Source organism: Candoia aspera, chromosome 1 (genome assembly GCF_035149785.1).
Source record: "Candoia aspera isolate rCanAsp1 chromosome 1, rCanAsp1.hap2, whole genome shotgun sequence".
Lineage (NCBI taxonomy): Eukaryota > Metazoa > Chordata > Lepidosauria > Squamata > Boidae > Candoia > Candoia aspera.
The window spans coordinates 24,028,858-24,053,738 of NC_086153.1; the positions used below are offsets into that span (position 1 = coordinate 24,028,858).

Consider the following 24,881-nt stretch of genomic DNA (forward strand, 5'->3'; position numbering starts at 1 on the left):
ATCAGATTGCTGCTTTCCCTATTTTTATGTCAGTGGTTTGAAAATGTGCCATAAACTCCACAGATATCCAGGGATAAGCTATGCCGAACACAGTAATTGGCACAGTAATATTCAACAATGAAGCTTTTTTTTTTTAGTATTTCAAGTACATTGTCCAGTTCTTGGGAGATTTAAAGAGAGATGTGATAGCAGTTTCTTAATACCTGAAGGGCTATTCTTCATAAAGCCATCAGTGGACAGCTAGGACCACTGAATGGAGCAGAGCTTAACACAGTGGAGAAGCTGCACACAGAAAAAGAATATTATCTAAAATAGCTTTCCTCTGTTCCCTAAACTTAATGAACTCTTAGCCCTCATAGCTAAGAGCTGCATGCGGAAAATGGGAAAAATCCTTCTTCAAGGCCCAAGCATGTGGCCATAATGGAGAGAGAGAGAGAGCAGCATGCATGCTGCCTCCTCGGTCGGTGGAAGAAGGAGGAAGAGAGAGAGAGGAAGTGGGAGTGGCAACAAACAGCTTCCTCACGTATAAATATGCTAAATGAGGCATGCTGATTTGTTAACATCTCCAACACTTCAGAAGATGGAGAAGTCTGTTCTTTATTGGTCCAGACAGCAGAGCTAATGGAAATATATTTTTCAGGGAAACAGATTTTGACTAAATATCAGGAGAAATGTCCTAGGGGTATAAGCTGTTTGACAAGCAGTCTAAAGAGGTACTGGATTGTAGATAGAAAGTAGACAGGAAGTCTGCCATTTCACGACTAACTTGCAGCAAACAGATGCAATACATGCATACATACAGTACATACATACATACCTAAAGCAGTTGCTGTACAAAGCCAAGGTGGGGAATTTAGCCATTGCATTTTGCAGTTTAGGTCCTGTACCAGACTGAAGGAGGGGGATCTAAATTATTTCCAGGAATGTTTTATTTCTGCAACTTCACTGTCTTTATATAGTCCTTCCTTCAGAGACAGCTGTGAGGCTCTGCCTGGTTGGTATCTTCAACATGGTTTATCAGTCCTCTCTTAGTAGCCATCAGCCTCCCCACCTCATATGACTGAAAATTCTTCATCTAGGGTAGAAAGTGGGCATGGTGGAATCAGAACAGCCACATCAAGCATTGCCTTTATTTACAGAAGTGCCTCCAGGCCCCATAAATGAGATAAAGACTCCCTCAAATTGAACTCAACTCCTGGTGACCTCAACTGACCAGGGTGGCCAGACTTCCAGAATTATGAAGAACCGTCCTGTTTGTTTGCTTGTTTTTTCCTTAGTTTCCCCTCTATCTATTTCCACCCTCTGGCAGTCTTACTTCCCCCCCTTTTTGGGGGGGGCTAATCTGTTTCTTTCTCTCCCACAGAACGACCATATCAGGGTTGCAAAAATTCAGGAAAACCACTGGATGGCAGCAAGAGATTAGAGTTTTCTGCTTGCTGCCCTCTAGTGATCACCCATTTTAGCAGCCCCCAGATGTTAGCATTTCTCTCTGATCTCTCTGAGACTCGGGAAAATAAGAGTACACACAGGCACAGTACTGAACTGGGCCTCAAGGAGTCTGAAAACAAAGGAGCAGGGCAGGAGGGAAGCTGGTGAGACAATACAAATGGCTGAGTCCTGGGACACCCTTCCAGGACTTTCTTCTTTCTCTTGGCAGCGGCCAGTGCAAATTTTTAGCATTCATTAGGAGAAGAACCGATACTGCCATAACCTGCTAGTAAAACAAAAAACAAAAATCCCATGTGTGTCTGTGTGTGAGTGAGGAAGGTCATATGGAGAAAATACAGAAAATTATACACTGTACTTGTGAAAGGAACTGTATGTGTCAGTGGGGAGAGATTGTGCAGGTTTGATGAATATACATTTAGCACTATTCTTTATTGTTACAAGGTTTTTTAGTTGGAGATCCATTAGTTGTAAAAAAGCATCAGTCATCAACACTGTCCTGCTTTCTTTCATCATGTCCTCTTTAGATTATTTTAACTGTCATAAAAGCTGAGGACAGTTAAGCTATGTCTAGTGTTTTTAACCCAGCATGGAGTCTTAGAATTGTGGAGTTGAAAGACACCATAAGAGTAATCAAGTCCAATGCCCTGCAATATGCAGGAAAACCAATTAAAACATTCTCAAGAGATGGCTGTCCAGCTTCTTCTTAAAAACCACCAGAGATGGAGAACCCATAACCTCCGTAGGTAGACTTTTCCACTGTTGTACAGATCTTATCATTACAGGTTGTCCTCACTTAACAACCACAATTGGCACCAGAATTTTGGTTGCAAAGCAAAGCAGTCATTAAGCAAATCCAACCTGATTTTATGACCTTTTTTGCGGTGGTCGTTTAGTGAGTCACATGGTTCCCCACTAATTTTGCTTGCCAGAAACTGGCCGGGAAGGTCAAAAATGGCAATCATGTGACCACGGGATGCTGCAACGGTCATAAATGCAAACCGGTTGCCAAGCACCCAAATTGTGATCACGTGACTGTGAGGACGCGGTGACAGTTGTAAGTGTGAGGACCAGTCATTAATCAGTTTTTTTCAATACCATCATAAGTCTGAACCATCACTAAATGAATGGTTGTTAAGCAAGGACTACCTGCAAGAAGTTTTTCCTTATGTTTAGATGAAATGTACATAGCTACAACTTATACCCTTTATTTTTGGTTCTACTTTCCATGGAAAATATTTCCTGACCATTTTCCCTATGGCATCTTTTTATGTAGTTGAACACTGATATCTTGTTTCCCATCAGTCTTCTTTCTGGACTTTTCTTCAGACTGAATATCCCAACTTGCTTCAGCATTCTATAATGGAACGTGAAGCTGTTACAGTAGCAAGGAGTATTTAGTTTCAATCCCTCCTCCTACATCCGTCTAAAAAACTGTCTGTTTGGTGTAGTGGTTCAGGCTCCAGGCCAGAAACCAGGAGACCAAAGCCACTGGACCTTGGACCAGTGACTCATTCTCAGCCCTAGAAAGGAGGCAATGGCAAACCACTTCCAAAAAACCTTGCCTAGAAAACTGCAGGGACTAGTCCAGGTAGCCACCAGGAATCAAAACTGACTCGAAGGTGCACCCATACAAAAACAAACAAACACAGCTAACCTATAATGTTTTCATAACCTTGCCTTTGACCAAATCCCTTTCCCCATTGCAACTTGCTCTTTGCAGAATCTTGCCTGATGAAGAGATTTGTAAATCCCAAAAGCTTGCACATTTGTACAACCTTTCATTAGCAGACCTAATGAAGTCATTGTTTTAATATTGATCTTGGAACAAGAATATCTGATATGCAGCCTGTTGTTATGTTAGAAAATTAGTTCCAAATGTCTCCATCTACCAGGAATATTATTAAAAAAGCACATTTCCTGATGTATTAAGTAAGAAAACTATCTTTTTAACATCTCTCTCCCTGGGGATGAGCAAATAACATTGTTGTTTTGTGCATGCTGCTTTACACAATGTTCACTTCAGTGCTTTAGCAGCAGTGAGGTAAGATTATAAAGACTTTATAAGCGATCTGTCGATTATAAGCAGAATTTCCCTGCTTCTAGGCAGGGGGCACCTTTTTTCAGTCTTCCTGTCAAAAGGCCCTGAACCTAGTTGGGAGTCATTGTTCTCCGCATTCAGTGAATTGCAGCAGAGGAATTTCACAAAAGAGAAAGAGACGGAAAGAGAAATGAAAAGAACATATTCTCATGAATACTCAACACAATTTAGCCTTTTTAACAGTCTTGGCAGAAGGCTTGCCTGGGGCAATTCTGCTAGATTAAGTGAATGTATAATTGCACAGCGCTTTCTTCCTGGATTGTTATACAAATGAAACAAGCTGAGAAGGAAGACATCTTCCACTCGCATCACCAGAGACAGGCTTTCCCTCACAATGGCTACAAGTCATTCATTGAATGTTACTCTTTGCAGAACTTGCTCACAGATTTCTTGTGTTTGCAGTAATGCTGACATCTCTCTTACCCTTCAAATCCATCCTCACAGCAAGCCTTGTTTAAGATTTGCTGGCTTAATTTTGGAGTCACCAGACCAAATTCAGCTGACCAAATGACACAGCGCGATGTTCCAGTTACCAACCTTGTAATCACAAACATGTGGAGGAAGAGATGTTTGTAGAAAGCTACAAAAGGGTCTGTTCATGAGTAGATGAGCCACTGGGCCTTTGGAAACTGAAGAGGTCTGCTTGATCTAACCCAAAACTAGTAGCAAAGCAGCCTCTGAGAGATTAACAAGCAAGATTTACTGATTGATTGTATTAGGTTTAAGGCCGCCCAACCCCAGAGCAGCTCTGGGCAGTTTACACTATAAATAATTTTAAAGCAATAATAAATAAGATATTGACTTCAAGACCATTCCTTTTCCCTCTGGAATATAGAGGTATATTGTCTCTATATAATAAAGTTCCATTTAGCTATTATACTGAATATTCATAGATCACTCCAATGGAAGTCTGTCTAGTTCCATTTTAAGGCAATCTAAAGACTTAGTTATTTCCCACAAAATAAAAGCTATAAACTCCTAGGAACTAATCTCTTTTGCTTCTGATTCCATATGCCATTGCCAGTTTTTTATAGTATCTTAATGGCTTTCAAGATTATATCTTTGCAATACGGCTAAGGTATCTGGGCTAGAAACCAGGCGGCTGTGAGTTCTAGTCCCGTCTTAGGCATGAAAGCTGGCTGGGTGACCTTGGGCCAGTCACTCACAGGGTGGTTGTTGTGGAGAAAATAGGAAGAGGGAAGAGTATTAGGTATGTTCGCCGCCTTGAGTTATTTATTAAAAAAATAATAAAGGCAGGATAGAAAATAAATAAATAAATAATAAAATAAACATTTTAGGAATTTTGCTAATTTGAAAGCCAGTAAGATACTGAAAACCTAGTGAGGATGATGTGTGATGGGTATTTGTCTATTGGGGTGTGCAGTGCTTCAGAGTAGTTTTTAAAAAGATGCTTTGGAGCATTTGAGATGCAAATGTAGCACCTGTCTGCACCTTTTAAAGTAGCTGCATTGTTTCCTGAATCACGCAACAACTGCAGAGAGGGGCTATGTTTGGTTTTTGGGTGCTCCAAGCATCTTTTCCAAATATTTCCAAAATTCTGCACAGCTTCTCTCTCTCTCTCTCTGTATAAAATGAGGGAGAACCACACAGACTGTCTTGAGCTCCTGAATGAAAGGTAGGTAGGTAGGTAGGTAGATGATAGATAGATAGATAGATAGATAGATAGATAGATAGATAGATAGATAGATATGAATGAGAGAGCTGGACTAGAAGAAGGGATATGCAGACACAGTAATTCAATATGATGCGTTATTAAACTCCCCAATAGATAGGGGATTATTATTATTATTAATATTATTATTACCAGCATAATTGGATGAATTTACCTTTATTACTTTTTTATTTAGAGTCATGCTGTTTTATTAGGACATTGAATGTACATTTACGTATATATATATAGAGCAGTGCCTTTCAGGTGTGAACCAATCCTTGCATTCACACAACATACTTAATCAGATCAAAGACTTAGAGATACATTTGCCCAGCATGGTAACCTCAGTTAGTTTTAATGGCTTAAAGCACATACCCCCAAACCCATGGATTAGTTTCAGATTCAGTGATTAAGATTCCAGTTATATGAACGAGCCAGTATGTGGCACCTTCCTTTTTCTGTGCTCAAGTATTTTCTCAGTAGTGCAGGCTAGAAATGTGGAAGCTAAACAAACAAACAAGCCAAAGCAGAAAAATGACAAATGAAGCAAAACTCACATCTCAGTTCTTTGTTTGCTTTTAGATTCAGTTCTTTTCAAAGGGCTTGAAGTATCTCTTCACTTCTGATGGTCCTCCTGTTTGAGAACTCTTCCCAGCATGGATAGGAATTTTTTGTGGATATATTTGGCATTTTAAGAACAGGTCAAGGGTGCCCTTACAAAATGGCTTCTGCGGGATGGGGGAAGACTTGCCTGTTCACAAAGTGGCTGCCGAGGTGGTCAACTAGTCACCATGTGTGAGTTGGGTGGTCGTATGCATTTATTAAATAAATGAATAAATAAATAAACAAACTAGTGAGCTTATTTCCTACCATCTTCTGAAATCCTCCAGGATGCTTGTTCTCACCTCCAGCTTACTTTTGTTTTTCTGAGGAGGTGGGCATAGTCCCAAACAAAACACTTCCTTGTAACCATCACCTTTTTATTTTCTAAAAATTCTATAGGAATGTTTTGGGGACTGGCATATTTGGCATTTTAAGAGCAGGTCAAGGGTGCCCTTACAAAATGACTTCTGGGGGATGTGGGGAGACTCATGTGGAACCAGAAGCATTGTTGGAAATAGAGGTGATGCTGGAGGATAGTATTTAGCTTGGTATGTCAGCTTCCTGAGTATTTTCATGTTAATATTTTAATGAAAAAAATCAGTTAATAAAAACCAGAGAGCAAGGTGCCTTGCAGGCACCCAGAAAGGTGGGTGTTGGCATGGTGGTGCCAATGATAGCACATTTCCAAGCTTTGTCTTACTGGAAATGACAATTCCCCAATTTCTTCTCATGTAGCTTCCAACGTGACACCATGAGGATGCTATTGTGGGGCGTCATGTCATTCTGCTTGCTTGCCTATGCCCTCAGTGACTGCCGGAAGGACTGCCTGAACTGCCACAGACATCTGTACAGCCACCAAGATGACTTCAGCCTTCTTGTGAGTAATCCCAGAAATCTTTGTTGCTTACATGTTCATGTTCTATGCATGCCACTGCCAGCTGGGCAAGCCTTTTTGTAATGCAGCTAGTTTGGTCTCAGTACACATCCCAAAAGAATCTCAGAGACTAGGGCCTCTTCCAGACAGGGATATCATCCTGATAGCAAGGTAAGATGACTCTCCTGCCATCATTGATCAAATGACATTGTAACTGAGTGCTTTCCATTGTGGTAATTCTGAAATATCCCTGTGCCATATCCATTGTGGTAGTTTTGAAATATCTCTGTGTTCTGTCCACTAACAAAGAAGTGTTATTTCAAGCAGTAAATTCTAAAAGGGGGAAAAGATGTGGGTTTAGGCATGAACATGGGTTGTGATGAAGCACTTGTCATGAGTGCCGTTGAGCTGAAGTCATCAGCGCAATGGCACACATGACAATAGCAAGGAAACAGGAGAAGGGGCTCAAGATAAGTAGCCATCAACTCACAACGACTAACGGCCAACAAACAATAACTAAACGGATCACGGAGCACACCCAAGCCATCAGCGCCAATACAACGGAGATCGCCCAGCTGACAGCAATCACCGGATGAATAGAAAACCCGATGATGGGCGATCCCGGAACGCCAGCGGGGCCTCACAACCCCTCACCCACCGGCAGGGCAACGTATTGGACAAAGGGGGGTGACGTGACCGCGAGTGAGGGGTATTTAAACCCCGCGGGGTATTTAAACCCCGCACCGGCGCGCTCCTGTCACTCTCAGCTTTTTTCTTCCGACGCTGTAACTGCGCTGTGAATAAACCAGAGCCTGATCCATCGAACCAGTGTCTGAGCATTATTCAGAGGCAGGCAGCGCATGACAGCACTGTTATTAGCCAACATGTTACAAGTTCTGCAGACGTGCAAAAATGCCTGATTTTCAGTAGGAGGAAGTGGAGGATACCTTACCCCAACTTTATATGGGTTATTTACTGTTCTCCATCATGGCCAGCTGGCATGGTGGCAGAGGAGAATCAAAATTTGCCAAATCTGAAGAATACAAGGTTGGAAAAAGTTGGTTTACTGGCAATCTGCCATCTTTTTCATCCTGAGGACCACCTTTCTAGTCAGTCGCATCGGTAACAAACCACATGTGTATGTCTGTGCGTACCTTCAAGTCAGTCTTGACTCTTGACTCCCGGTGACTACATGAAGAAGTTCATGCAGTTTTTTGGCAAGATTTTGGAAGTGGTTTGCCATTGCCTACTTCCTAGGACTAAGAGGCAGTGACTGGCCCAAGGTCACCCAGCTGTCTTTCTCCCTAAGGCAGGACTAGAACTCACAATCTCCTGGATTCTAGTCTGGTGCCTTCACCACTACAGCAAACTGGCTCTCATGTAACAAACCACAATTACATCAAATGGCAACAACTTGCATCATGACTTCATCACACAAATGATGTTATTAAGTGACATCATGACCATCTGACATAGATATGTAAGTCACCCTGTTTGTACAATGACACTATCAGAGACTTGTCATACGTATCCCACCTTGCCGCCCGCCCTGGACACCCTTGATTTTGGCTCTAACATTATTTAACATTTTCCTGCACGCTGGCTGCCATTGGTACAGGAGGGCCCTAAAAAAGTTTGACAGAAAAGCTTGAAGACCTGTAACCTTCCACCCCTAATCCCTTTGCTTATTCTCTTAACCTCACACCCTGCTTCTGATTAACTTAACACCAGAGATGTTCCCTATAAGGCTCCAGCTTGCTGGGGAAGACAATGCTGGAGAAGTAGGTACAGCAGTGATACTTTCCCATCACAGTAAATAAAGGGATATCTCTAAAAGAGGATTTTGCAATGCGCTGCAGCCATTAACATGCTTCCAATAAGGTTAAATCATTCAATTGGCCTCCAGGCTGGTAAGCTAGACAGGCAGGAAATGCATTTCTCTTTATTACACCTTTTTCCTCAACTGTTTACCAGTAGAAGTACTCTGATAAATGTATTTGCTTTCTCTGTTACTATGATCACTCCTCCTCTTTTTTTTTTTTGATGACAATTGATTTCCCTCCCCTTCCCTCTTTTGCTTGTTTTCTCATTGAATAGAGCCCAAAAGATGGATTTCTGCAGAAAGTCTTTATATTCACATCACCACCTGTGCCACCTAGAAAATGCATTCCAGCAGGAGCATCTCCTGCCTTCTACTGGGTTCAGAATAAGCCTATTTAATGGATGGTCTTTCCTTCTTCTCTTTTGGAGTCCTCCATAATTTTTAAAAGTGGGAAGGGGTCCTGAGAGAAAAAAAGCTTAAGAGACATTGTTCTATGGTATTAGCTGTCCAAACCAATTTTGTATCGTCATAAAATTTGATAAGCATTCCCTCCACCTCATCATCCAAGTTGTAAAAATGTCGAACAGTAAAGGTCCCACTACTTAAGGCTTAGAGTTTAATTTCTTTAAAAAGGAGAAAATAATGTACTGCTGGAAAATGCTGGAAAATTTTATTGGTGTAATCTTGGAGCGGACTGCAAAACTGGATCTGGAGACAGAAGATAGACATGGCACATGGACATAGATGTTTGTTTGTTTGTTTGTTTGTTTATCAAATTTTTATCATTGCCCATCTCCTCAAAGGAGGGACTCTGAGCAGTTTATACTAAAAACAAAGTTAAAATTCAAGACAGTTCTAAATACAATAAACATACAACATGACAATAGTGGTAGGGTTGTTTTACCCCTTTACCAATAAAACAATATAAATATAAATAAATATACAGCATGATAATAGTGGTAGGGTTGTTCTACCCCTTTACCAATAAAACATAGCATGGAATTTGCCTTTTCCACACACTACATATGGTTTATTCAGGCAAATATGTTATGTGAGCATAGTAATGGTATTTTGTTAAACAGGTTGAGAATTTAGTGGGAGGAAAATGAAAAGCAAATCCAACTCAGCATGGGTAAAGGCCTTTATAAAAGGTTATCTCATGGCAATAAGAGTGGCAAAACGTAACTATTTTTTCATTCTTATCAATTCTGCTGATAGCCAGCTAGTGGCCCTCTTTGAGGTAACCTGATTCATCCTGTGTGGGGATGGATCTGAGGAATATCTGCAGGGCCACTGAGAAGACTGTCAGATAAAGTCACTCAGATCTGCTCTGAGCTGGACTCTGGATCTGCAGATCCCTTGAAGTTAACTGAGGCACAGTGTAGCATGATTAGTGGGAAGAGCTTCAGCCTGTGGGTCCTGATGAAGTGGACAGGTTCCTTGGGGCTGTAAGTGTGACAGCCTGTGTGTTAGATCAATGTCCCTTCTGGTTTGTCAAGGCTTCCCAAGAGTTGGCATATACTGTAGTTAGAGCCAGGCAGAGGTGAATGCATCTTTGAGGGAGAGGGTGGGTTTCCACTGGCTCTTAAGAGGCAGTGGTCCATCACCTCCTCAAGAAATTATCTCTGGATCCAAGAGTTCTGAACAATTTTAATCCTGTCTCCAATCTTTCCATTTTGGGGAACTGTGCCCCCTGGATTGGGAGGACCTGTCAGTCACCTCCTGCTTGGATTATTGCAATGACCTTTACATGGGGTTATCCTTGAAGACCATCCAGAAACTACAGTTGGTCCAAAACACAGCAATGCAAGTAGTTATTGGTGTATTACATACACCCATGTAACACCACTACTTTGCAAGTTGCACTGGCTTCCTATAGGCTTCCATGTGTAATTCAGGGTGCATGTTATCACCTATAAAGGCACAGAGCTGGGTTATTTACAGAACCACCTATGTCTGATTGGATCTGCTTGTCCCAAAAGATCTGACACAGTGGACATGCTTTGGGTTCCCTTTATGAATCAATGTCTTCTAATAGGATCCCAGAAGCCTGCCTTTCCCTGTCATGTTGCCTGCCTTTTGGAATAGCATATCTCTGAGATTCAGATGACCCAACCCTGTCGGTCTTCCCTAAGGCTTTGAAAACTGGTTTTTCTCCCAGGGACAAGGCCAGCCTATAGGGTGAGCCCATCTAGTAAACCATTTGAGTTATTGAATATGTTCTATTTGGCTTAGGTTTGTGCTATTTTATGTTTTGCTTTCATGGATTTTATGTTCACTGTTAATCTTTTTTGTGAATTTAAGTCCAAATTAGCCACCAAAGCCACAATTTGCAAAATGGATGGATGGATGGATGGATGGACAGGCAGACAGGCAGATATTGTGTGCCTCTAACAAGTGGTTTGAGATATGACTATCATGATTCTTCTTTCGGTTCATTACTTGTAGTTCAGACTAACATCAATAAGATATAAGAATGTAGTTGTTAATGCTATTCTTGTTGTTAATGCTGTTCTCAACATTAAGAAATGTAACCCTTCATCTGTAACTTCAATAGCTGATTTCCTCTCTCCTGACATGGCTGGGCAGTTTAAGGGCTAGAATGGATGAATAACACAGGCTAACTAGACCAGTCTCCATCCTGCTGGCAGTAGAACCTCTGTACAGTTAGAAAATGCAATTGACAGATCATTAAAATTCATTGGAATAGCCTTTCTGCTCTGTGCCATGCCGTATGGCCTCCTCATTACAGAGCAATAACAAATTTCCATAATTGGCTCCACCTTGAATCTACTTCCAAGGGCACTGCAGAAGGAAGAGACCTTTTGCAAGCTGTCCACTGCTGCTGCGCCCAAGAGACTAAAGACATGAGGACCATGCCAAAATGGCTGGAAACACCTGACCTTTCTTGATCTGAGTCTGGACAATGATCCCTCAGGAATGGTCAGCAGATTACATGAGCCAAAAGGATCTCAAGGCAGGTTCATCCAGGCTGTCCAAATGAGACTCTGAAAGCCTACCAACAACAGGTTTTTTTCTAGATGATCTAGAAAAAGATACTTGTTTAAATTTCACCTTCCTTGAGCAGTCAGAGGTTCCATTCTCCAGCCTTTTGGTGGTTGCAATCAGCAAGAAAATCTTTGAGAATGAAGACTGCATGGATGGGATGAGGCCAACACTGACAGGGAATTTGGAGGAAAAAATGGGAGGAATTCTTTGCTCTTATGGAATATGTTAGGATTAACATTACAATGTTTGCATCAAATTTTGGGCAACTGATTAACTGGAGTACATATAGCATTCATGTTTTAGATTGGCCACAACTACATGTCAAGCTGAGCAGAGGAGAGCAAAGATGCAAGCAAGTCTTGCTAATTCCCAAAATGTTTGTTCCCTTCTGTAAAATCATTTAGCATACCACCACAGAGGCTGGGAGTACACAACACTGTAAACACTCAAACTTGTGGTAGTCACAAAACATGTTATGCCCACATAACTAAACCATATTATAGCTTAAGTGAAACTCCAGAACTGATTTCCCCTTGCAGCATCTACGCCTTGCTCCTTCTCACATCATTCCACACTCACCAGACAGGCCCAATAGATAGGAGTGGGCTGAAATGAGAGGACAGGGATCTCTCCCAATGGTCCTCACCACCCTTACAACAATTGGACTCTTTTTTTAAAATAATAATATTTTTTATTAAAGTTTAAAGAAACAAAGATTACAAATACCAACTAAGAAAAATGTAAAAAGAAAAAGTGCAAAGAAAAAAAGAAAAAAGATGTAGTAAAGAAAAAAGATACATAAAAAAATGACTTCCCCCTTCATCACGACAAGTACAAACAACTGCAGTAACTTATTGCCAACAGTTGGACTATTTCTGAACACACATGTTGGGCTCTTCTGGAAGAACCCTAAACCTGACAAAAATAGCCTAGTTATTTTGTGTACGTGGCACAGGGACACAGCATAAAGCAGGATAAATCGCTCCCAGGGCAAATGAAGATATATTCTACATAGATTGAAGACAAAGAGTTTGAAATCTTCCAAATTATGAGTTTTGTGCCAGTTTAAAAGCAGCTCCTGACTTCTGTCACCCCATGAGAGTAGTTTCAACGGAGTAGCTGAAAACATTGCAAGCTAGTAGTACCTTCTGCAAGACTTTGAAATGTTTCCCTCTTTGGAAAGGAACTGTTACCCACCTCCCATTCCTGGGCTTCAACTGCTCTAGCAAATCCTTTAAGGAGAATGCAATGCCTTGATTCACCCTTCAATAGTCCTGGTGAAATAACATGGGCGAGGTTGACAGGTTGGTTGGTTTCCTCCTTTTCTTTGACAAGGGACCAGCAGTTGCAAAGGGCCAGGCAGCTTTGCTTGTTCTTTCCCTTTTGTATAGATCTTTTTCTCTCTCTTTCCCCTTCGTAATTTGGGGCAGCTCAGGTTCAGGAAGTGATGGCCATTCCTTGATGTTTGAGTCCAAGAAGTGAAGACAATTGCTGGTAATTTTCAACTGTACCTGAGAGATCACTGAGTGAAAAAGATCATGGTGCACAAACGCCCTCAATTATTGACATTCACTCAAGTGGTGGCACTTACTATGCACTCCAGAAGATCCCAATTCAAACATAAGGCCTGTTATTTTTCTTAATGGTGACAAAGAAGACCTCTTCTGACTCTAACTCATTTGAGCATCTTCTCACTACAGAGCTAATTGATCACAAATAGTCATTTAAAGAGGTTGTTAGTATCTAGCAGAAACCAATTGTGAGGTGGCAGCTATGGCTGGCACTTCCCTTTTCTTTCATTCAAAGGGAATTGAATTTACAGCAAGAGGTTATTAAAAGCCAAGTGTGATCAACCCCACTTTCTTTTTTCATGCCCAGGTCGCTAAACCATTCACTTTACAGTCGTGCTAGTGTTTCTAAAGGCAATTGTTTTCTTTGTTAGCAGTTGGATTAGCTACCTTTTAACGGTCCAAAAACTATTGTTCTGATTATTTTTTTGTACATCCATGCACATTAGTTTCACACAAACAGCCTCTCCAGAGTGGCAGAAAATCTTGTGATTCGATTTGATGCACTTGTTTAGAAAAATATTTATGGAGCTTTTACATAACTTTATTGAAGGTCCTTGTGAAATTGGTGGCATATACAGTACATAAAGAATATAAATAAATAGTCCATTTTTAAAAATAAGGATAATGCAAAATCCATCATTTGACAATACGAGTTTTTGAACATGCTTTTGAAGTCTTTAGAATTCTTTATCTGGCAAAATGGTACAAAGAGCAGAAACCCTATTTCTGTTTTAGAGATGTAATAAGCACTTCAGTTGGGGATTCTTATGCTTGAACCCCTGGAGAACCATTACCAAAGAAAATACAGTTTTCATTGTAGAGACTAATGGAGAGTATCAATGTGGGGTTGATTCCAAGAAACAATCCTCCAATCCACAGCCAGGACCTGGTAGAATCAGTATCCAACAATGTTCCATAGGAGTTCATGCTTGAAGGTCTCAAATGGCTGCATAGGTTACTATGGTTCAATCCCTCAAGGTACTTCCCTGGGACACCACTGCCTGCCTGCCTGCCTGCCTGCCTGCCTGCCTGCCTGCCTGCCTGCCTGCCTGCCTGCCTGCCTGCCTGCCTTTCTTTCTTTCCTGCCTGCCTTTCTTTCTTTCTTTCTTTCTTTCCTTTCTTTCTTTTCTTTTCTTTCTATCCCACCTTTATTATTTTTATAAATAATTCAAGGTGGCAAATATACCTGATACTCCTTCCTCCTATTTTTCCCACAACAACAACCCTGTGAGGTGAGTTGGGCTGAGAGAGAGCGACTGGCCCAAGGTCACCCAGCCGGCTTTCATGCCTAAGATGGGACTAGAACTCACAGACTCCTGGTTTCTAGCCCAGCACCTTAACCACTAGGCCAAACTGGCTCTCTCAGTGCAAATAGAGTCAACCTCCTGTTCCTTGTCACCTGCATCACAAATCCACAGTCAGTATAGATTTCAACATGCAGAATAAGTGACCAATGTGAACGTCTCAGGAGAATTCCTCACAGTTCCAGTGGCAATAGTTGCAAGTATAACAGAATCATTATTTATTAGCGTCTGCAACACAAACAGATGCTCAGTTTAGATCTCCATTAGTGGAATAGGTGAGCAAGGTGCAGTTCTTTTCGAAAGTGCCCAGGGTGCCAATGGCATTAGTGGCAAGTGCATAAACCCAAAAGTACATGCAACCTCAGTATGCAGAATAGGTGGCCAAATGGAAAGCCCTCTTTGTAAATCAGAAAATGCAGATGTGGAAGTTTGATGAATTCTCCCTATTTACCAGGTGCCAATTAATCCTTATGGCCTGAAACCTGCCTTTCCACAATGGAATACCATGAAGGGTGGTGGCAATTGGTGGTCTACCCTCATGCTCCTCTAGGATCTGAAGAAATTGTCTTCAATCACTTAAATATGCTTCCTATTTGGTCATCAGTGTTCTGAACCCCTTCTGAATTCAACCTCCATGCAATAGTGGATCCCAGAAGCAAAATCACACTTCATTGCCCTATTGAACTGAATGCCACACCAGCCACTATAGCAATGGAGGAGGAACAACAGCAAGGAAAGTGCTGCTAGAGCATTGTTTGGGTTCATATATTTTGCTAAGTTATGAAATGAGGGCTTCTTAGCATACTGCCTCAACCCAGCTATTGTGGTTTATAAACCATGGTTTATCTTGTCATGCACCTCAGCCAGCTATGGTTTTTTCAGTAAACTATTGTAAATAAACCATGTCTTGGTATAACCTGACTTCCCCATATTCAAGAATGAGTTCCTTCATCCTGAAAAAATTAATGAACAGTGTTACATGTGCAAATGCAGCCCAGGACTGTCTGTGGCAAGTGAATCAACATGGGTATGCTTGATTAGAGAAGTCTGGATTATTCTCTTTATTTTTCACTATGATATCACTTACTTTTTGTATCTGGTAATATAATACCACGCTTAAAAGTTCTTTGAAATCTGCTTTCCTCATCACCACCCAGAATTTAACATTTCACGTCTCATCACACATTTAAGAAAGAAAAATATTTTTTTTAAACTCAAGGTAGTCGAACTGGTATCCTCCATCTGTTCTGGATTGCAGTTTTCATAACCCCTTGTCACTGGGCACAGGGCTAGGTTTGACATTCTTAAAGGGGTACTGGTGTGTCTCCTCTTACTGATAACTACCATCAGAGAACAGTCTCCCCATTTCTGACAGATCTGGTGATTCAATAGCAACACAGCCTGAGCATCTGGCTTCTGAGAAATCTGTATATAGATCTTCTTCTCCATGATTGAATCCCCAAAAGAATGAGCAGGACCAAGCCAAAAACAACAATGCCAGCACTTCATATTGGACTGGAAAAAAACCAAAAGTCGTAGCAGATATTTAAAGATTGGTGGCAGTTGCTCCCCATGGTCCTAGTAAGCAATTGAATATTTCCATTTTGAATGGCAGTTTCTGATCAGTCCTCAGTTACCACTATTCATACAACAGGAGCCTGATTTGAAACTATCTTCTTTTGTTTCTACCACTACTACTGTTACATCATCATCATCATCATCATCATCATCTGACAGATCATTAAAAGATGCATAGAATGGCATGACTAAAGATTCCTGGTGAATTCACAGCTGAGGCAAAATCCAAACAGATGTCCTGATTTCTGAATTAGTCTAAAAACCTGTAGGATTTTAAGGAAAGCCATAAGGAATTTCCAGAAAAGAACTCCAGGAATTAGAAGAAGGAAGACAACATATTTTATCTTGCCATCTCTATTGCAACCATGGATTCTGAAACCTATTCTTTGTAAATTAAGCCATTTGTTTGACAAATAGAAGAAAGGGAATTATTTTAAAGCATAACCTACTGTAATATAGCCCTTCGCTTGATTTTCTTCAGTAAAGATTATGGTTTGTATCTTTCCTCACATTCAAAAAATGAAATATATCATTAACTGTCCTTACTTTCTCCCTATAGATCTGTGTCATGGAGTGTGAGGGGAAACTGTTTTCCAGTGCTACCTGGGGACTCTGCAATAAAGCCACCAGTGGAAAAGGATCCTTGTCCCTAGGCCATAATAGCCTGGAAGAAACTAAATGGCCCTTGGAGATGTGGGATGGCAGCCTGAAAGGAGGCAGAAGCAATCTGAAACATCATGGTGACCTGACCAGAATGTTGGATCTCAGCAAGGGGGAAGATAAGCAAGTGCCCAAATTGAGTGGTCTCATTCGTCAGCCAAAGGCAGAAGACGACACTAGTGATGGAAGCCAAATTCCACTTGGGGATTTACATGATCAGCAAAAGGTTCCCAAGAGGGTGGGTGACTTCCTGACTGGGCCATTCAGCTATGGGCAGATGGGTGAGCCTGAGGTGCAAGAGCTCCAAAAACGATTTGGAGGCTTCATTGGTGTTCGGAAATCAGCCCGGAAATGGCACAACCAGAAAAGGTTCAGTGAATTCCTGAAGCAGTACCTTGGGATGTCCCCACGTTCCATTGAGTACGATGGCTTGGCTGATGACCTGAAGGAACAGAATGAGATATAGACAAATGGACTTTTCCTGGATTGTTGTCGTTGTTGTCGTTGTCGTTTCCTTCTCAGATTATCAACATGTTGTGAATTGATTTCAGAGCTGCCATGGCCAAAGAAGCCAACCCCCATTCCTACTATTCTGCTAGGTCAATATTCAGCCATCCAACTTTAGCATCTGAAGGGAAGTCTGTTTTCTTTGAAATAAAACTCAGAATTGCTTTGTGTAATAATATTTCACAATTTTTACATTTATATGAATAAATGTCAAAAATCTACACGTAGTATGACGACACGTAAGAGAGCAGGTTATTCTAATTCTTTCCTTCTACTGTACTACCTTTCTACATTTAGGAAAAATCATTTTCATTGGGGGAGTGGGCTTTCAAAAATGCAACCTTCATTCCCACCAGCAGTTTCCAGTGATCCAGTTCAGAATCCTACCAGCATGTTCCTTAGAAGGAAATCGAGTTTTGCTTCCTTGCATGTATGCTTGGGGTGTTTTTGACAACTTGGGAAAACTAGATATGAAACCAGATTCTTACTCCTGGTTTACTGCTTCAGTTTTTTTAGAACTGAGATTTACCTAGAAAAAAAAACAATCCTTGATATGCTTCCCAGTGGGGTTGACATCTTTGGTATGGCAGTGCAATGGTGTTTGTGGATTTTTGTTATCAATTTCCCATCTTCTTCCTCTCTCCATGGCATGTATTTTGTCAGACCTGCTGTCTCCATGCTGTCATTTTCAAAGATGTATTTTATTAATTGCCAGGACCAGGAGTAAGTGAATTCCTCTCCACTGCTGCCTGATAACAATTTTCAGACAAGACGCATGATCGATAAAGAAATGATGTAGCTGGGTTGGGTACTTTTCCTCTGTTAATTATTGAATGTTAAATATCTAAAAAGGGAAACAAGACACAAATTCTGTTCTTTTGGTTTCAGGCACAAAGATTTCTCCATTAAACTTGTACATAGCAAAAAGAAAAAGAAAAGATTAATAAATTAGTTTTCTATTTCTACTGTAGCATTGTGATCAACACACTTTCAATGGCTACATACTTTCTCATGACCACTTAAAGCTTCACTTGCACAGCTGATAAAAAATATGAGTCCCCAATGCCAAAATCCAGCCTATATTTAGACTGCAAAAAATCTGGAGGACCACTACCTGGTAGCCAAGAAACAGAGGAAAACGCTGCCATCTAAAAGTCATCTGGGTTGCTGCTGCCCATAACTGAAAAAACAGCTTTCCCTAACTTGGTGCTCACCAGATGCACTGAACTTCTAGTATCCTGCCCAGCAAGATGAATTCAAGGAGATGTAGCTTTGCATCATTGAGGTTACCAGTTTGTGGAAAACTGCCATAAAACCCTTTCACAGGTAGCACTCCATTTGAGGTCCAGCTCCCCGTCATTCCTGAACAAAAAATAATTTTTAAGCCACTTTTTACAGGGAGCCATTGAAGAAAAAAATATGGGGAATTTAGGCTATAATTTTAAGCCTTAAGTATGATGGGGTGTCACTCTTGCTTGGTACTTTATTCTCCTTTTTTCTGTTTCATTGCCAACACTTGGAGTCCCATCAATGATATAGGTTTGATTGTACCAGGAGGAGCTCTCCTTCTTGAGTATTATATTGTAAGTATGCAGGAAGGGTGAACTTCTGTTAGCACTTCGAGAAAGTCCAGACAAGAAGAATGACAATGAATACTAGCTCTATGTTTACTGTAAGGTTACGGTAACAGAATCTTGCAAGTCTGAAATTACCCTGCCCATCCCTTACTTTTACTCTCCCAAAAACCAGGGAGGGTCCCTTCTGAGATGCTTTCTTCACCCCTCCTCCTTCCGACTCAAATTTCATTTATCAGACTGTTGTCTAGACTGCAGCTCTTCCTCCTGTCTCTCAAGGTTCCCACATACCATTACATCTCCTGTTCCTCAATTTTTTTCTTCAATTATGAAAGAAATTTTTATTTACAAAGTAAATAAAACTGCCCAGAGTCCCCTGTATGAGGGAGGTGGGTGGTGATAAAAATATGATAAAGAAATAAAATAAAATAAAGAAATTGTCTGAGGTAAGCCCATTTGCTAATGCAAATATTGCTTAAAAATTTCTTTACATACAGGTTCATATTAAAATACTTCAATCCCCTGCTCTCTTCTGAGCTTTTACTTTAATATTCTACTATTCTTTTATTGTAAGCTACTATTGTTTTATTGTAAGCCGCCCAGAGTCCCCCCGTTGGGGAGAGATGGGCGGTGAATAAATTTATAAAATAAATAAATGAATAAATTATTCCCTTTCTTTTGTTTACAAGCATACTCCCATCCCATCTTTTCATTACCAAAATTCACTTCTCCTCCAACTGTTGCAGGGACTAGAACATGTGCAGCTGTGTCCTACAATATATATGAATGTGTAACTGAGTCTCTTCTGGGTCAAATCCAACATTCTGACTCTATTTTCACAACATGCCTATCAGAGTTAATGAGGGGGCTAAGATATTATAGAAATACCAGAAATGGATCAATTAACCTAGACAATTAATTCCCAAGGGTTAGACATTGTAGGAGGAAGTGTGATAAAAAAAATCAGGAGTCTGGCAGCACCTTTTCTGACTAACCTATTCTATTAAAAGGCATAAGCTTTTTCAAAAGCTTACGCCTTTCAATAAAATGTGTTAGAAAAGTCGCTACAAAACTTCTCCCAAGGATTAAAGTTAATTTAAAACAAGTTAAATTACCTCCATTAGTTAGTTGTGTTAAGGGAACACTTAAATCAAGTCAAGTGAGAACTGTGTTTGTCCCAAATGATGATTTTTGACCACGTTAAAGTAATTGTGTGCTAAAATACAGAGATTTGACTGAATTTGTGCTGACTGGCATGCTATGGGAACAGGACGTCTGCATATAATTGGTTGCAATACAGTTATTCCAACCAATGAAAAGTATGTTTTACTTCTCTGGAGTTCATTGCAGACTATTGAACTTAATAAGATTTTTGCATGAAGCAGGTATGTCTAGGACTGTATTATGCTGAGGGGGAAGGGGTCTTCCTTTTTTATTTTAAATTATATGCATTGAAAATTATTACTAAAATGGATAATCTGTGACCCACTAAATCTTGCTAAATTAAAGCTCTAGTATTCCTCACTATTGGGCATGCTCACTAGGGTTGTTGGGAATTCTAATTCAGTAAAATCTGGGATTTGGATAGATACAGTTCTCCCCACTTAATTTACAATTATACAAAGCAAAAATTAAGGGAACTTAGGCAAGGAAGCAGGTAATACTAGTTTTCAAATGGTATGGCTAGGTTTGTACAACCTGCTAGATTAGACTAAAATATTAAAAAAATAGAGTAAAACAGAATTGGGTAAATTGAGGTAGTCATCCATTGTCTTAGCATGTTGTAAGAATCGTACTAAGTCATAATATGGCTTACTTCTTAGGACACAGCACATTATCTGAATGCAGCCATTTTGTCTTGTGCTATACTGCTAACCCAAGACTTTCCAAAAACAGTAATGCCCCCTTGCAGATCCCCTTGTTTACAGCCAGTTGCAAAACTGTGGCTAACATTTTAAATTCAGTGAACAGGGAAGAAACTCCATTAAACACAGTGGGACATATTTTGAAGCATATATGCTCCAAATTGCATCAGGCAGCATTTCCCACCTCTTCCATGGAAGGTTAAGGCAGCCTCAAGTCAAACTGAACTCCTGTTGCCTGCATCCATGCAATTTTCTTGGCTGCTGTTTTCTGGGTTGCCTCTATAGAAAACTGCAAACAAAACAATGCCTCCTTTTTTTTCCAACTCCCCTTTTCCCAACTAAACCATGTGACATACAGAGGAGTTACTGAGTATCACTTTCAGGTAGCTAAGCCTTCAAACACCTGTAGATAAACTCTTTTCCCCTATGACAGCCATCTCTAATGCACTGTTCTCAAAATGGCGGTGTTGGACTACAACACTCAGAATGCTCAGTGATGAAGCTGGGTGGGAATTTTGAGAGTTATCATCCAGTATCTCTAGAGGACACCAAGTGGGGAAGGCTGATACCAGAGAGACCACTCAGTCTTAAGTGTTAAGAGCTAATTTGCACAACAAAATAATCACTCGATAATAGTATAATCATAAAGGTATTTTGAAAATTTTGAAAATCCAGAAACTAGCAGGTATGTAGCAGAAATAATTCTTATGATGTCATAGTGTGATGATTGTAAACCTGAACCAAATCTCTCTCTCTCTGTCTCTCTCTCTCTCTCTCACACACACACACACAGAGAGAGAGAGAGAGAGAGAGACAGAGAGAGAGACATACCCCATCAAGTTACCTGGAGCAGCTAATCTTTCAACATTCGTAAACCTATATTATGTGTTGCATGACATTACTATCATCCTTTTTAATCTCTTGCATTTTGGAGAAAGGATTATATCCATCCCAGAAGAAATGGTCTATTACAAATGCCAGAAAAAGCACAAACCAAGATTAAGAACTCGATTAAAAGCAGTAGGCAACACCTCCAGCAATGTTGTCTTCCTCACAGACATTTATTAGAACTTATCTCCTGCAGGCAGACATTGTGGAATAATGGCAAGATGAGTTAATCATAACATTTTCTCTTAGCCAATCCTTAAATTGGGGGCTTGTTGGAAATTGATGGCAGTCATATCATCTATCCAGAGATGCAGAAGATAGTCCACTCCAAGGGAAGGAATTTTAAGGTGTTTTGATGGTGGATAGTGCAGTATCTCATTATTACCTTTTAGCAATAACAACAAACCTAACAATCTAGACATTAGGCAGGGGAGAAAATGAGTAGCTAATATTTGAGCCATCAGGTCTTCATTTAATTATCCACTTAACGGGGACATTTGGATTATACTCTATTTTATGCTACGACATTTTGGTTTCATCCACACCAGAATGTGCAGCGTTTTATCCATTCTCTCTCTGAAGGTGCACAATCCCCAGCCCACCCCACCTTTTTTTTTTCCTATTAATTTCCTCCTTATGTTTGCCTTTGCTTCTTCTTCATACAGGGTACATTGCATTTCTTTGGGTATTGTGCTGAATGAAATAGTTGAAGACCCCTGGTAATCAGAATTCTATGGAGGCCTTACTCCAGCTCAGGGTCAGCTGGAGATAGAGGGCAGGTATCAAAAAATCAGATGGTGTCCACAACCATGTGGTCAAAGCGCCATCCCTTCTTTAGATGTGTTGCAGAGTTTCGAATGTGTGGTTGCAGGCTTCCTCTTGACTTTTTTGACCCCTCTGCAATGCCCCTGCTTCTGCTCCTATAGGGAGCTGTTTATTCAATTAAGGGACAAATCCCATAGCCCTATAGGCTGAGATGAATAATCATTCAACTCTTTCCTCTCCAGTAAGAACTGTGGTCATGTATGTGATATTAACTGGGATATATTTTACCCTACCTTCAGGATCACTTAATAAATAAATACCTCCAAAAAGGATTCTGGTAGTGATCTTTCCCTGGAGGGTACTTAGACCTGTGAGGATAAAGAAGCAAAGGAACCATGACTCTTCTTTCTTTTCTGAAAACATGAAATCCACCTGGAATCAAAGTCACCTCCATTCTTAACAAAACAACATTTTCTTGAAAAGAGAAAACCAAGAAGGGGTGAGGGTGGGAATTAGCGTTCTATATTAATGAACCTGGAGATAATGTCAGATGGGATATCAGATTTTTTTAAAATCAGTAGAAGCCAAATTGGATAGCTTTAGCAGTTCATTCAGAGAATACAATCAGCTTCAGACAGTATAAAATTCTATTTCCTCTCACAAGAGAGAACTAAAAACTTTATGAGACTTAGCACTGGTGTACTATATTAATTGGTGTGCTATTTAATTGCCAATTGATTCAATCCAAACCCAGGCAGAATTCTACAACATGCTTAATCTGGTTATTTAATTAAACCTTTTTAAATGCACACAATGCATTGAAACCTAAACTAACCAATAGGAAATAGGCTGTGTTGCCATAGTAAGCCTAATCAAGCCTCATATTCACCAACCTTGTGTGAATGCATCCTTTGTGTCATGAATGGCCACTACAAACAACAGTTTGAAGTATTCTGAAACATTAAAATGTTAAATATCAAACAAAATAAATATATCCCCACCACCACCAAATCTGAATCTGATTTACTGCCTCAACAACCAAGTAGCAGTGAGCATTTTCTGCTCCAAAGTCTACCCCTCTTTGAATGAAACTATCCTGCCAAGTATCCAATCATATATATTGCAATACTCTTGCTTGAATCACATTAAAGCAACCTAATTTCCTCACTCCTATACTCAGAACCATCAGCAGAAACAACTACAAAGCCAGAGTGACCCTTTACCTTCCTTTGGGATCCAGAACAGAACTGGGTGAGACCAAATGTAGATGGATTGAATTATTGCAACAACAACTGGCAAATGCAGTTTCATTAGTAATGTAAATAAACAGCATTAATTATCTACTACGGTATCTGTATAGATAATATAGAGCAAACTTTTCACTTTCGTAATAACATTATTTGCCAACACTTTGCTCTCACAGACTAATCACAGAATTGTATCTAATGGCCATACACATTCTTCTACAACAAGTCTGACTGAATTTAGATGCACATTTTTCATCCTAAGCTATGTTTAAAATACAACTGGATCAGAGGACTTGACTGTAGAAACTTGGGTCTCATGTAGATTTTGCGTGGAAGGCACTGTAGTTCAAAGGACAAATAATCTTCATTCCAGAAACACAAAAGCCCAACCCGTCTAGAAGGTACCCTGAGGGTGAGAGCGCTGCTGTACCTTAAGAATGGGGAGAATTTACCTACAGTAAATCACCTACTTCAGAGAACACCAAGGACTCCACAGTTCAACCCTGAGCTACATATATTCTCTTCTATTGAAAAGGAATATCTCTAAAAATGCAGTCATTCCATCAGTGACCAACCAAGGACCATTTTATTGTGCTTTGTTTAGAATCCAGATCTAAGTGGCCAAGCATTCCTTGGTGCGCAAAAAGTCCCAGTTTCTCGTTAATGAAGGATAGGTATGAAATGAACTCTTTCTGCCTGGAGAACTATGCCAGGCACAGCAGGGAAATCTGAACACAGTGGACCAGTAGCATCTTTTTAGGTTCTTCAACACCGTGCACACAATAGAAGCTCCACTTATTGAGCCCTGGTATCATTTGCCAACACTGTTCAAATCAGATAGAACCAAGAGGATTAGCAACTTGTTTTTAAGTAGAAAAGGTAGTTAGGAAAGCTCTTGTGTTCAGAGTTGCCTTCAGTTGACCATATCCTGGCCTACATGACATGCAAGGTGGACTGCAGAAGGACAGATGTTCAGTGCTCCAAGTCAAGGACATCATTTCGTTATCTATTTTTAAACAGTCTTATATTAACATGTAGTAAAGCCAATGGGCAAATGCAGGTACATTACTCAATGAGTTTAGCACATTGCATAAAATATTGGTTGGACAGCATTGCTCTACAAAGTAGATTATGCTATGTCTTGCAATTAGTGCTCCGATAGATTTTTTTTTTGATGTTCAAATCAAAATTAGGGGCTACTGTAATTTAGTAATGGATTAAGAGGTATACAGTCTCAGATGAAAGACCATCCAAAATTCAGGGAGAATAAAAATGATGAACAAAAATTTGAACTGTCTCAGAATAAGGTGTTAGCAGGTACAGATTAGAATGCGGTGATGCAACTGGGGAGAGTGACATCACAAGGCAGGATCAGAACAGGCTGGAGGCAATGTT

At 40.3% G+C, this 24,881-nt stretch overlaps 1 protein-coding gene across 1 annotated transcript; it reads left to right on the plus strand.

The window, feature by feature from the left end:
- Positions 1-6,573: 6,573 nt before the first annotated feature.
- PNOC (prepronociceptin) lies at positions 6,574-17,459 on the plus strand. Its single transcript, XM_063309418.1, has 2 exons — positions 6,574-6,699; positions 16,540-17,459. The coding sequence occupies exons 1-2, from the start codon at positions 6,574-6,576 to the stop codon at positions 17,104-17,106; spliced, it is 693 nt and encodes a 230-aa protein (XP_063165488.1). The 3' UTR covers positions 17,107-17,459.
- Positions 17,460-24,881: the final 7,422 nt, after the last annotated feature.